At 20.7% G+C, this 16,401-nt stretch overlaps 1 protein-coding gene across 1 annotated transcript; it reads right to left on the reverse strand.

Annotated features, from left to right (window-relative positions):
• Positions 1 to 14,072: 14,072 nt before the first annotated feature.
• Positions 14,073 to 15,848, reverse strand: MRS44_015401 (uncharacterized protein; the record flags this gene model as incomplete). The annotated part of the gene is made up of 1 exon (XM_046282171.2): positions 14,073 to 15,848. One exon carries the CDS (start codon positions 15,846 to 15,848, stop codon positions 14,073 to 14,075), a length of 1,776 nt encoding a protein of 591 aa, XP_046130465.2.
• Between the last annotated feature and the right edge of the window lie 553 nt (positions 15,849 to 16,401).

Below are 16,401 nucleotides of genomic sequence, written 5' to 3' on the forward strand. Positions count from 1 at the left end.
TTTTAATTGATCAAATGGTTTGTGGTGTTTTTATAGCGATTTCTATCATAAAGGGCAAAGATTTTTGGGACATATACTTATCTGGGACATAAGCTTATCATGTACGTTATTATATATATTATAATTAATTATAATAATCTTTTTTAGGCCTTAAGGGTTATTTAGCCTTAATTTAATACCTCATAAGGTAATTATAAGGTATTAAAAAATATTTAATCTTAAGTATCTTAGGCGCTAATATTATATAAGAGAATTTCCCTTAAGTAATTTTTATATTATATAAGTTATATATCTATGCCTTACCTTAAGAGGGAAAATTATTATTTTATTAATTATAAGTATAGCTTAATTAAGCTAGCTTTATTAAGTTATTTTTAAATATTTTTAGACTTATTATTTATAAATTTCTTTTATTTCTTTAAGAGAGTTATTATTTACTTTTTTTAAGTAATTCTTATTTAGTCTTATATCTTATTAAAAGCCTTATCTTCTTAGCCTAATAAAAGAAATATAATTTATAATAAGATTAATATATAAAATAATATCTTAGAGCTTTAACTTTTTTATTAAGTTATTAGCCTCTCTTAAGGTAATAATAATATCTTTATAGTTATTTATTAATATTTAGTTTATTCTTAATTAAAAGAAATCTCTTATTAAGATAACTTATAAGTTCTTAAGCTTTAAGGTATTTTTAAAGATATATAATATAGCCTTAAAAGTAAATAATATATTATTACTTAGAGGGTAATACTTAGTAATTAATAAGGCTACCTTTTAATTCTAAGAGCTAATAAGTTATAATTAAGTTAACCTTTTTAGCTTTATTTTTTATATTTACTTACTTAAGCTATTAATATTAAAAAAAATCTTTTTTATTATTATTTTTTCTTAAAGGATATTTAATTTATGTTTTTTATATCTCTTCTTAAGGAATATATTATAATAATTAAGTAAGAGGTATAAGTAATTATATATTAGGTATATTAGCTATATATTTTTATTTTTAGTTTCTTAAACTTTTTTTTTATTTTCTTAAAATTCCTCGAAGATAGCTTTTATATTATCTAGGTTTAAGAGCCTCCTTTAATTTTATTTTATTAATTATTATAAAGGCATTATATATTATTTTCTCTCTCTTTAGGGATTCTCTAAAGTTACTAAGAGCTTTTTATATATCTATAATTATAAGAGCTATTATGAATTTATTTTTTCTTATATTATTTTTCTTTATTATATTATAAGTAAAGATTTATAACTTAAAGAGTAATAAATAAAATACTTTAGGAAGATTTAAAATTTATTAATTTATTTCTTTAGTTTCTTAGAAATTTATATTTTTTATCTTATTAATTATATTATATTACCTTATAATTTACTTATTAAGAGCTTAATAAGAAAGTAAATAATTTTAATAAGGCTTTATTAAATAATTCTTATATATCTTTTAGTCTTTTTATTTCTTATTTATTATAGTTAATAAGAATTCTTTATATAAGGATTCTACTTAGTTTATAAGTATATTATTAGCTAAGTAATAATAATAAATAAAAAGCTTATTAATTATTTTAAGGACTTAAACCTTTATAATTCTTTTCTTAAGGTTTTTTATACTTAGATAAGAGATATTTAGAAAGGGTTTATAAGGAATTATATATTTAGAGATTAATTACTAAGAGGTCTAAGATTTTATTAGCCCTTTAGTTATTATTTATATTAGCCCTAAGAAAAGGATTTTTTTCTTAGAGAGTAATACTTAAGCCTTATATTAAGGGAATTCCCTTAATAATTATTACTTTAATCTTTAAGCCCTTTTTTTTATATTTTATATATTTAGCTTTATAAGAGGATTTAATAAGAGATTAGGCTTAATTTTAATTAATAAATTAATATAAACTTATAAATTTTAAATTTTCTTTTTTATCTTAAGGATATTAAATTAAATAATTTAATTATAATTAAAGGCTAATTTTATATTTATATTTATTATTATTATTTAAGAAATACTTAATAAGTATTTTTTATATTTAATATTTTAATTAATAATTATTAATTTATATATAAAACTCTTAATTATTAATAAGTTAGGCTTATCTGTAAACCTATATATATTACTTAAATTATTATTATTATAAGAATCCCCTTTTTCCCTTTTAGGCTATAATATAGCCTTCTTAATTAGGCCTAATATATTAATAATTTAGAGATTACTTAGCCTAGTCTTAAAGGCATATAATTACCCTTTAAGCTATTATATAGGGCCTAATCTAATAACATAAATAAGGTTTATTTATATAATTATTAATAGCTTTAATAACGCGCTAAAGCCAGCTCTGTTTATAATAAACAGCTGGCTTATATCTTAACTAGCTAAAGTAGATAAAATCCCCTTTATATAGCGGCTCCCCTCTAATATTAACCTTCTAATTATCCTTATAATTCTTAATTACTTAAAGAGATTAAAATCTTAAAAGATTATACTTTTATTATCCTTATAAAAAGAGGTTTAATTATAACTAATAATAATTATAACTAATTAATTAACTAATCTATAATTAGCTAACTAATTAATAATATATTAATAAGATCGCAATAGCTTTCTATAAAGACCTTTAATTAATAGATTAAAGTAATATAGCTAATACCTATTAATATACCTTCCTATATAACTAAGATAACCTTACTAAAGAGATTTATACGCTTTATAAGGACGCGAAAAATACTTATAATAAGCTATAAGAGATAATATTATATAGAGCTATTTAAAGTATTATAATAGGTATATAGCCTATTAAATAAAAGGTTTAAATTAAACTCGCGACCTTTAGTTATAATATTCTTTTTTTTTTACTTAGCCTCTTTTTACTTCCTTATAATATAGATAATTTATTTAATTATATTAGAGAAGAGCTTTTTTTATTAAAGGCCCTTAAAAGGAAATAAAAGAAATATAAGTATCTTACCTAGAAAGAAATTAGTTTCCTTAATAGCTCAAGAGATAATAACATACCTCTCGTTATTAGTATTAATACCTTTTATAACGCTAAATAAGAAGATTAAAGAAGTCTTATAGCTAGCTAGGATCTAGCTATAAAGCTATAGGCGTAATATTAGGAATTAAAGATTATTAGTATTATAGGTTTTAGAGAGATTAATTCTTAGAGTTAATATTAGAGGTTTATAAACCTAAAAAGTATTAGTATTAGGGCTTAGTATTAGACTAAAACTTAGCGGTAAATAAAAATCTATAGGTTTAATTAATTAAACTTATTTAATTAAATATATAATATATATATATCTTAGCTTATATAAATATATAAGTAATAATAATTTTAATAATAATTTTAATAATTTATATTTTAATAATAGACTTACTTAGAGAAAGTTATATATTTTTTTAAGCTTTTTAAAAGCTACTTTTAAAATAATTTAATTTTAATATAATATATAATTAAAAGAATATAATTAAAATCTATAGACTTTTTCTTTTATTATTAATACTTAGTTATTTAATAAATAAATTTTTTATTTAAGAATTATTTTAGCTTATATTTTTCCTAACTTCATTTATAAATATATAGTTATAAATAAATTAAATAACCCTAATTGAATTATATATATATTAATAATTAATAGGGTTTAATAAGCAAGATAAGACTTATATAGGGTTATATATATATAGTTAATTTAAAGATATCTTAGAAGATTTTCTTTTTATTACTTTATATACTATTTTTAAATAAATATTAAGATTTTATTAAGTTTTTTTTTTAAAATATATATTTTATTATTATTATATACTTAAATAATAATAAATATTAAACTAGTATTTTTATATATAAAAATACTTAATAAATACTTATTAATATTACTTAAGATAATATAATATATTATAATTATTTTTATTATACCTCTAAGGGTATTTCTTAAAAAAAACTTTATTTAAGAATTTAATTATAATATTTATTATATTAATTATATCCTTAATATAATTATGTAAAATATACTTAATAAATATTTTAATATAGATTTTTTTTACCTACTTATATAAATAGTTTATTTATATAAGAACTATAAAAAATAATATATTTATAACCTTAAGGTTTAATAATAAGTTTGTATAAAAGTTATTATTTAAAAGAATTATAATTAAATTTTATAGCATTTATTACTTAATTATAGTAAATTATTACTATTTATATATTTATATAAACTAGTATATATATATTATATATTTAAGTAAATAAATTTAATTAATTAGACCTCTAAATATTTATTTATTATTAAGTCTAATACTAACTTGAAGAATTAATCCCTCTAAGTAAACCTATAATATTAATAACTTTTACTTCGTAATATTATACCTATAGTTATATCATTAAATCTTAGCTAGCTATAATAATATTTCTTTAAATTCTTTCTTTAATATTATAAAAGGTATTAATATTAATAATAAAAGTTATAATTTACATTAATTATTAAGTATTAATTTATAAGTCTTTAAAGAATATAATATCTCTATTAATAAGATTTTTTTATAACTTTCTTTTAAAAGCCTTTAATAAAAAAAGCTTTTGTTTAATAAAATTAAATTAAGGATTAATATGATAAATAAATACAAAGAAATTAAAAAAAAAATATACTATAATTAATTATTCTTAGATTTTATTATATTTACTTAGTCTTAGACTTACTAAGACTAAAATAGCGTAATTAAATTAAAGGTTTAATTAAGATTAAAAGAATTAGTTATTAGCATAGTTAAACTAAAGTAATTAAATTATAACCCTATTAAAATTATATAAAAGTATATATAAGATTTTATAAACTTTTATTAATATTATAATTATTTCTTTATTATATAATTATATAAGCTAAGCTAATAAAAAAATACTAAAATTACCTAGAAACCTTTAAGATAAAAAAGCTTTAATTTACCTTTTAAAAATAAATATCTATTTTATTATATATTATATGTAATTAATATATTAAAACTACATAAGAAATTTATATAAGATTTTTTAAATAGTATTTAATATTATAATATGTCTTTTATCATAGAATTATATAAGCTTAGTTAATAAAAAATTAATTAATTGCTTTTGTATTTAGCTATATTTTTTATAACTAAATAGCTAACTTTTTAATTAGATTAAAAAGTCTTAGTCTTAGTCATAGTCTAACTAAGACTGAATAGCCTTAATTAAACTAAGCCTCTAACTAAGACTAAAAGAATTAGTTATTAGCTTAATTAGACTAAATGAAATTAATTATAGTCTTAATTTAAATCAAAGTAATTAAATAATAATCCTATATAAGGTTATATTATAGTTTATCTATGATTTACTATTATTTTTTATTCTCTTATTAACTAAGAGTAATATATTATATTTCTTAATTTATTACAAGAGTTAATTATTTAGGTTTATTATATAAGTAGCTTTAAGGTATCTTTATTACTTTTCAATTTATAAATTACCCTTTCTTAGTATTTTATATATTAAAATATATATTCGTATATGTTATGTTTAAGTTAGTAGTTATTATAATATTATTATATAGCGGGGGTTATTTCTTTTAAGTTCTTATAATATGTAGCTTAATAATGATAACAATTAATAGTCGTTTAAACTATGTTACTAAGAATAAAGGGTTTTTACTTATATATTTAAAGTGTATTATTTTAGTACTAATATCTTTATATATACTTAATAAAGTTTATAATATAATTCTTATACTTCTTAATAAGTATAAGATATCTAAGTAATAGCTTTTTAATATATATATTTTATATTAATATTTATTTTAAGTATTCCTTTAAGATATAATATAATAATTATATTTTTAAATTTAATTCGTTTTATATTAAGGTTTAGTTATTTTTTACTTATATTAGCTTTAGTATTTTTTAGTTCCTTAATATAAAAAATAATATAATTAAATTTTAAATATTTTATTATATATTTACCTTATTATTTATTAAGTTATTATATTTTAGTAAAATAAGAGATATTTATAAAATTTATATAAATTATAATTTAATATTGATTTCTAAAATAGTACTTATAAGACTCCTTAAAGGTATTAATAATTATAAGGATTTTCTTAATATCGGTATAATAATTAAGCTTTATTATATATAATATATAAAAATAAAATATAAATAAGTATAAAGGTATTTTAGTATTTCTTTATATAATTTAAGCGCCTAAGGTAAATATATAAGGCATTTATTCTTAGGTTAATTTATTAAAATTAGTTAAATATCTTAATTATTAATTTCCTTAAAATATAGTTTTTATTTTTATTATTAAGACCTTTTAATAATTTATATATATTTTCTTTATTATTAAAATTACTATTAAAAGTATTATTATTTATATATTTATATAAGCTAAGATATATATATTATATATTTAATTAGATAAGTTTAGTTAATTAAACCTATAGACTTTTATTTATTACTAGGTTTAATATTCATACTTTTTAGGTTTATAAACCTCTAATATTAACTCTAAGAATTAATCCCTCTAAGTAAACCTATAATATTAATACCCTTTATTTCTTAATATAATTATACTTATAGCTATATAGCTAGATCTTAGCTAATTATAATAAGACTTCTTTAATTTTTTTAATCAATATTATAAAAGGTTAATATTAATATTAATAATAAGGCTTATAAATTATATTTTATATTAGTTATTATCTTATAAGTCCTTAAGAAATATAATATTTCTATTAATAAGATCTTTTTTTTCTTTTAGCTTTCTTTTAAGAGCTTTTAATAAAAATACCTTTTTTTATTAAAAATTAAACCTTTTATTAATATTATAATTAAGCAAAAAGAAACTAAAAAGAAAAAAAAATTATACTTATAATTATAAGTTTAATTTATATTAATTAAGCTTTATATTTAATTTAATACTCTAAAAGGCTTTATTTAATATTAATTCTTATAGCTTATTATAAGTATTTTTAATACCTTTATAAAGCTTATAAATTACTTTACTAAAATTATTAAAGTTATATTAAAAGTTATATTAATATATATTAATTAAAGTATTTTAAGTATTTAATTAAAAGTCTTTATAAAAAATATTTATAATAATTTTATTATTAATATATTATTTATTAATTAGCTAATTATAAATTAATTTATTTATTAAGTATTATTACTTATACTTAAACCTCTTTTAATAAAAATAATAAAAGTAATTTTAGCCTCTTTAAGTAATTAAGAATTATAAGGATAATTAAAATAAAGTCTATAATTAATATATATTTTCTTATAAATTATTGCTAAAATTATTAATATTTATATATCTATATAAGCTAAGATATATATATATTATATATTTAATTAAAGAAATTTAATTAATTATATATATTTATTTATTATTAAGTCTAGTATTAATACTTTTTAAATTTATAAAACCCTAATCTTAATTCTAAGAACTACTCTTTCTAAATAAACCTATAATATTAATAACTATTATTTCTTAATATAATTTTATTTATAGCTATATAGCTTAATCTTAATGAATTATAATAATACTTTTTTTAATTTTTATTTTTAATACTATATATAATATTTATCTTAATAATAAGGGTTATATATTGTACTTAATATTAATTATTATTTTATAAGTCCTTAAGGAATAAAATAATAATATTTTTATTAATAAACTCTTTTTTTTAATAATCTTTTTAAAAGTTAGAGATATTCTTATAATTTATATATACCTTAATTCAATATTTATTTCTTAAAAGGTAGTATTAAAACTCCTTAAAAGTATTAATAATTATGAAGAATTCTTTATTATAAATAACATAATTAAGTTGTATTTTATATAACTTATAAGAATAAAATCCTATTAGGTATAAGAGTTTTTTAATATCTTATTATTTAATCTAAGTACTTAAAGTAAAGTTTAAGGTATTTATTTTAAGTTTACTTAATTAAGATAAATTAAATATCTTAAGTATTAATTTACTTAAGATAAAGTCTTTAATTTATTCAAATACTTACTTTGAGCTTATTTCTTTATTATAAAGATTTTTCTATAAGTTTTACTAATAATATAAGTGATTTTTTAAATACTTTAAGGAACTTATAATAATAATTTATAAATCTAAAGATAGTTTATATTTCTTTAATATTAATTAATTCTTTTTAATCCTTAATTACTAAGACTTTCTTAAGGTTTATATATCTCTTATTATAAGAGATAATATATCTAAGAAATTTTACTTTAAAGGCATAAAATTTATTTTTCTTAGGATTTATTAATAACTTAGTATCTTATAGTATTTTTAATACCTTATTATTCTATTACATTATATTACCTAAAATAAGGATTAAAATATCTTAATTAATATCTTAGTAATTTTAATAATAAAAGCTCTATATTTAAAGCCTAAGGTCTTAATAAGCTTAAATTAATAAGGTTTATCTATATAATTATTAATAGCTTAAAAGAGATTAAAATTATTTTTATTATCTTTATAAAAAGAAATTTAATTATAATTAATAATAATTATAATTAATAAATTAATTAATTTATAATTAATTAATTAATTAATAAATATATTATTAAGATTATAATAGTTATTTTTTATAAAAACCATTAATTAATAAATTAAAGTAATATAGCAAATATTTATTAATATACCTTTTTATATAACTAAGATAACTTTATTAAAGAGGTCTATAAGCTTTATAAAAGTATAAAAAATACTTATAATAAGCTATAAGAAATAATATTATATAAAGCTATTTAAAGTATTATAATAGGTATATAGCTTATTAAATAAAAGGTTTAAATTAAATTTATAATCTCTAAGTATAAATTTTTTTTTTTTACTTAGTTTTTTTTAAATTAATTATAATATAAATAATTAATTTAATTTTATTAAAAAAAAGTATTTTTATCAAAGGCCTTTGAAAAACGCTAAAGAAATATAAGTATTTCGCTTAAAAAGAAAGTAATTTCTTTAATAACTTAAGAAATAATAATAATATATACCTATATAAGGCATAGCTTATAACTTTTATTATTAATATTAATACTTTTTATAATATTAAATAAAAAGATTAAAGAAATCTTATAGCTAATTAAGATTTAGCTATATATCTATAGGTATAATTATATCAGGAAATAAAGGTTATTAATATTATAGGTTTTAGAGGGATTAATTCTTAGAATTAGCATTAGAGTTTTATAAACTTAAAAAGTATTAGCGCTAAGGCTTAGCGCTAAACTTAGCAATAAATAAAAGTCTATAGGTTTAATTAATTAAATTTATTTAATTAAATATATAATATATATATCTTAGCTTATATAAATATATATATAATAGTAATTTTAATAATAATTTTAATAATAATAATAATATCTTATAAATATATTTTATATATTTTTTTTTAATTTTATAAAAAATAAAAATATAATTTAAATAATATATAATAAATATATCTAAATATTCTTATAATATAATATTAATTATTTATTAAAATATAATAATTATATTTATAAGTCTAAAAGATATAATAAGGTACTTAAATAATATATATTTAATATAAAATATAGTTTTTTATTTATATCTTTTCTTAATTTAAATAAGATTAACGTACATGATAAGCGAGTGCACCGGACAAGTCAGTGCACCACTTTGAAAGTTCTTAGGATTTACACCTTAATTTTTAATCTCTTTAAAAAATTCTCTAAAATTAAGGAAAAACCTTAAAAAGCTATAATTTTAGATTTTGATTATATAAAATGAGAAAAGTATTTATTATTTTTTATAAGTTTTTTAAAAATCCCTTAGTAAGCTAGTTTAGAAAAACTCATATTCGCACTGTATATATAGCTATTTCTTTATAAACGAATTTTTTTAAAAATATTAAAAAATCATTTTTAGATATTATATAGAGTTATATTTATAGAAATGCTTTTTTTAACTTCATAGCTATTTTATAGCTATTTTTAGAGACTTAGGATTTTGTGATTTTAGGTTATACAGTATGCTGGTGCACTCACTTGTCCGGTGCACTTGCTTATCATGTACGTTATAAGCTCTTATAATATTAAATATAATAAAATATTTTATTTTAAAAAGTTAATCGTCTAACTTATTAATAAAAAATAAAAATATATATTCTTTAATTTTAATTATATTAAGTATTTTAAGATTAATATAAAATTAAAGCTTTTTATTTTTCTTTAATATAAATCTAATAAGATATTTAATAAATAACTTAATTTCCTTAATATATCTTTTTTATATTATATTTTTAATATATTCTTTTAATATTATAAGTTATATTTTATTTAGTAACTAAAGGTTAATAAAGCTATATTATTTCTTATTAATAAGCTTAATCCCTAGGTTATAATATATATATCTTAATAAATTTATTTTAAATTCTTTTATAAAGAGTTTTTTTATAAATATAATACTTTTATAGTATATTTTTAAGTTATTATATAATTTCTTTAATTATTTAAGATTATTCTTAAGTTTATAAAAGTATTATATAACTTATATAATTATTTTTTAATATTATTACTTCTATTTATTATAATATTTATATCTTATCCCTATGAGTAAAGAGGTATTTTATATTTATCTTTTTTTATTTTTTTTATTATTAATAAAAGTTTAAGATCTTATATCATATCCTAAGTTATTGTTTATTATAAAGGGTGCCTTGTTATTAAAAAAGAGTATTTAATTAATTCTTAAATTAAAATATAAGGTATATTATTATAACTATAAATACCTAAGTATAAAGTTATAGTACTTATTTAATATAATATTAAATAATATTCCTTTTAGGTTAATAACTAAGTAAGGTATTTATTTATGCCTCTATAATAACTTAAGCCTATTTATTATTATTAAGCTAATATAATTTCATTTAGCTCTATTATTTATTAAAGTATTTAATTATTTTTCTTTAATTTATACTTTTAATTCTAGGTATTATTACTTATATATTTTATTTATAAAGTAGAGGGCCTTTTAGCGTAATATATTCTTATATATATTTATTTATTATTTTATATTTAATAAGATATCTAGTTTTTTAATATAGCTATAATATAACTAGGGTAAATAAATTTATACTTATTATCTATATATGCTATATAGCTATAGTTATCTTTTAAGCTATCTTATTATTATTAATAGCTTTTTTTATTACTTTACTTTCTTTATACTAAGTATTACTACGTTCTCCTTATTATTATTACTCTATATAGGCTATATTAAGGTCTCTATATTTAATATAATTAATATATTCCTATAAGACTTTATTAATTAATCTATAGTCTCTTCTAAGGTATAATTAGATCTCTTTCTATTATTTCTTATTATTATTATTATCTTAATATATAAAGAATTTTAATCTTTTTAGTAGTATATATTTTATCTTATTATATATAATAAAGAGTTATTATCTATATTACTAATATATTTCTTTATAATTTAATATTACTTCTATCTTAAGGTAATTATTATTAAGTCTTTTAATTTATTTTATTATAATTCGCTAAGTAGTAATAATAAATTATTATTTAAGGCTAATAGCCCTTTCCTTTATAAAATATAACTGTAAGATAATAATATTAATTTTATTATATTATTTCTTTACCTTATATTAAAAGGTCTTATACGCTAAATAAGGCCTAATATTTAATTATTATAATTAAACTAAGAAATACTTCTTTTATTATTTATTTATAATATATATATTATATTAGTAATCTTTATATAATACCTATAAGATTTCTTTATAATATAAATATATTAATATAATATAAGAATTATTTAAGAGGTTAAGTTATAATTTTAATTCTTAAGTGCTTATTATAATCTCTTTATAATAAGCTTAAATATAAATATCTTTTATATTATTTATATTTTATTATTCCTTAGTTAATTAAATATACTAAGCCGCTTTACTTATTTAATATTATTAATTAATTTCTTCTTTAATAAGGATTTTATGATTATCTTCTTATAGGGCTATATAATAATTATATTAGTAATATTAAGTTCTTATTAAATCTATGCGCCCTTTAAGTATTTGCTATAATTAATAAATTTATACTATACATATTATTAAGTAATAATAATATTTTATTATTCTCTAGTAGCTATTTCTTCCTAGGCCTTAATTAGCTCTAATAGGAGTTTCTATCTAATATAATTTATAAAATATAATTAATAAGCCCTTAGAGGTTTAATAAGCTTATAAAGTTATTTTTTTATAATATTATTAATTATATAATTCCCTTTAACTTATTATTTTATTTTAATAGCTTTTTATTATATCTTTTATATTATTATTTATTAATCTTAATAGCTATAATAATATAATTATTAAAATTATTAAGTTTATTAGCCTTATAGAGTTTATTTTTAATCTTAGGCTTTAATCTTTTATAAAAAGTTTCTATAAGAGATTTATCTTTAAATTTTATCTTAGAGGTAAATTATTTAAATTAAGGTATATAAATAATATATAACTTATTTTAAGTAAATTTAAATAGCTATATAATAGCTTATTATTTTATATTAATAAATTTAAATATATCTTTAATTATAATTTTAAAATTTTCTTAATATAAGAAAATATTAATAATATCTTAGTCTTAATTAGCTTCTTTATTTAATAAAAAGTCTCTTATAATAAGTTTTATTTATATTATAATAATACCTTTTAAAAGTTATCTTATAAATAAGGCCTATACCTTATTATTAAATAACTTATTTAAAAAAAAGATAAAATACCCTTTATAATACATAAGAAATAAAATAATATCCTTAGTATCCCTATTAAAAAATAGTAATTTAAGGGTTTAATAACTTTATTAATATCCCTTATAAGTATAGCTATCTAAGGTATTACTTATTATAATAATTATTAATTAACCTAAGCTTAAAATTTATTTATAAGGGCTTATAGCTATTAAACCTTAGTAGCTATTTTAGTAATACTTTGTAATATATTATAAGCTAAGAGTTAATTAATAAAAATATTATTTAATATATTAATAATAATATAATATTACTTAAAGTAATATAAATAATCCTTTAAATAAAGGCTATTAATATATAATAATTATATAAGTCCTAAGGGAATAAATTAATTATACTAGTTTTTATTTATAAAAGAAAATATTATATTATCTTAAATAAGGCATAAATTATATCTAATAATATACTTAAAGGTATTAAATATAACTAAGTTATATTAATAACTAAGGTAATTAATATATAAGAAAATATTAATAAGTATAGTTTATATACTTAGGGTTTAACCTTTAGATTAATAATTAAGGAATTTAGTCCAAGGTAAGATTAATATTTTTACTTTTTAGTCTTTAGATTAAAAGGAATAAAATATAATCCCTTTAGTCCCTTGCTTAGTTAAGTAATTCTATTAGGCTTCCTTGCTTAGTATATATTATAGTTATAAAAAAAAAGGGAGCTATTATATAAAAAAGATTTTAATTACTTTAATTAATTAAAATATAAGTTATTTATTATAAATAAAGCTAGTTTTAATACATTATTAAAGCTATTAATAATTATATAAATAAATCTTATTAATTTAAGCTTATTAAAACCTTAGGCTTTAAGTATAAAGCTTTTATTATTAAAATTATTAAAATATTAATTAAGATATTTTAATTCTTATTTTAAGTAATATAAAGTAATAAAATTATAATACCTAAGGTTTATATCTAGCTTATTATAGCTTTTAGTAATAGCTTATAAAATAGTTTTAAATAATTATTTTAAATAATAAGACTAAATAAATAATAATAAAAATAAAGTTTTAAATAAAAGAATTAATTAAAAAATAACTTAATATAATACTTATTTATTTAAATATTTTATATTATTAAAATTAGATTCTCTAGGCTTTAATAATAAGCTGCTATTAGTATCTAATTCAATTAGCAGTATAATAAGCAATAAGGGAAGCACTACTAACCAAAGTGGCGCGCTACGCTTTTTAGCTCAGTCGTGACTTTCCGACACATCTTCCTTAGTGTCTATACAATAACCCGACCAAATACCCCTGTGTTCTGGTTTTGGTCAATAGCCTTTCTCCACTTCTGACAGATCGCATAGCTATCTACCATGATGTTAACCTCCTGGCTATGAAACCATGATTGTGTATCTTGATTCCCACTGCCTTGAATGCCAACCACTCCATCCGCGATCAGTAGTTTGACATGACAAGATCGGGATTTAAACGAGTTATGGATTGGATGGTCCTGATCCTTCCCGACATAGTGGTAAATGTGTAAAAGGTCACGTTCAGGTCCGGTCGGTGGAAGACCATTGATAAGAGCTCGCGCCGCTTGCTCGTTAGTTCCGCCTTGACCGGGAACCATCTCTCCTGTGTCATTATACCCCCAGCAAACGTAGTACGTAACCTCAACGCCACGCTTCAGAGCATCAGCCAAAGCTGTCATCAGCGGTCCAGCGTTGAGATCTGGCGTCTGGATGAAGATCTCCCTCCTGGCATTCCGAATTAGAGAAAGCCACGCCTCGTTCTGAGGGACATGCAAACTCTTCGAGTTTATAGGGCCATAGGGAGGTCGACACACAAGGGCTATTGGGACAGGCTCCGTAGTGAATGTCTCGATGTATGGTGTCATTTCGTCCCCATCTTGGTTGTCGGGGCCTGTTGGTTGAATAGGATTCTTGACCGCAAGGTTGAGCTGTCGGTTTGTCGCTTGTAGCCGGGTCTCGTCTGATTTGTTGGAGTAGCATGACTGCATTCTTGCAATCTCTCCAGCAATATCATCATCGTAATGGGGACTCTCAGGAGTATGTTCTGGTATTTCAGGCCAGGTTCCATCTTGTGACACGATCTGGCTCCCATTATGCCTCTGTTCGTGATCGAGTATCTCGAGACGCCGGAGGTCTTGTGTGGATGCTGACGAACCACCCTCAGCCACCAGGCTGTCGGGTGAGGGTGGCTTTGCGACCAGTGGATTGTTCCAAGTGATCAATGCAGTGTCGTAGATGCTCTCAACCACAGGCCCTTCGAGGTGTGTCATCATTTCCATGTTGTCATTGTCCTCGATGTTGTTGCTCATGATGGCCGCGATTTTGCAATCAACGATGCAGAATTTGGCGTGTAGGGTCCCCAGTACCAATCTGTGTAGGCTAATAACCTCCATGTCAAGAAACGGCACCTCTTCAGGCGACGGAAGCTGAATAGAGTGGGATGTTAAGGTCTTCGCCTTCACCCGCTGATGAGGGCTGAAGATGTTCCCAAAGGAAGGCTTGTCATACATGATCTTCACCATGACTCGTTGTCCTCGCCTTTCCGCGCGCTTTGAAAGCTCAATCAGAGCATTTTTGATGAGTCTCTGTGCCACCGATGGCGACCAAGAGCATGTAATGAAGAAAACCTCTTTCTCTGCGCGGACAATGAGATTGGAGCAGTGGCGAACGATGTCTTGCAGAGGTGCGACAATCGTGAGAGGCACTATCCCATGCGATCCCATCAACGGAGGCGAGACTACCCCTGCCATGGGATTACTGTCGAGGCAGCTCAGTGCATCAGCAAAGGCTTGCAGAAAGAGGGTGCTCGGCTCTGTTGGGCCCCATCGCCCACATCTGAGAGCTAGTTCCAGTGGATTGACTGATGCCGCTGGATCATTCGTATCAGAAGCATCGGTACGTTGTCCAGCATCCTCCTGGCCGTATAGCCGTTTGACGATATCTCCTGGAGCTTGAGACGGGTCTTTCGCCAGAGCAGAGCTTACGGTCTCATGGACTTGACAAAGGTCGAAAACGCGTTTGGAAATCATCGTGTTGGTGTTTCTTCGTCCTTGTGGATGATCTGGCGACTTGTGTGAGACTGGTGATAATGGTATATCCGACCTGGATCCAGCCAAGGCAGACTTTCACATTTTTATCATGGTTCCTGCCAGCAGGGAGGAGATGAAAGCGTCATTGCGCCTTGGAACAAACCTGCTATGGACGTTCAGCATGGCTAGCTTGCCCCCAGGCACCAAACCCACGGCTTATTGTGCCGTGCGGCAATCATTGTCAGAACGTTACGTACTCATTCATCGCGATCGCCAGGGCACAGTTTGCGCTAAGATCGGCACGTCGTGCCGAGACGGCACATCTCAGCCGACTGGGGTTTTCCTCAGCCAATTCTTGCGGTCGCGTTCTCCAATCTTGGGAAATAGTGGCTGGGCAACATCTAATTTGATTGTATTTTGCTGACGCGTTCAACTTGCTAGCGACTCTTGGGTGGTATTTATTCGGTTCGGATGCGAGGCACTTCCCACACTTGGTACGATCTATCACGTCATATTGGTAGTAATCGGGGTTCCTGCCCATCTTTTCGCAACT

This window comes from Fusarium solani (genome assembly GCF_023522795.1).
Source record: "Fusarium solani strain SB1 chromosome Unknown bctg00000011, whole genome shotgun sequence".
NCBI lineage: Eukaryota > Fungi > Ascomycota > Sordariomycetes > Hypocreales > Nectriaceae > Fusarium > Fusarium solani.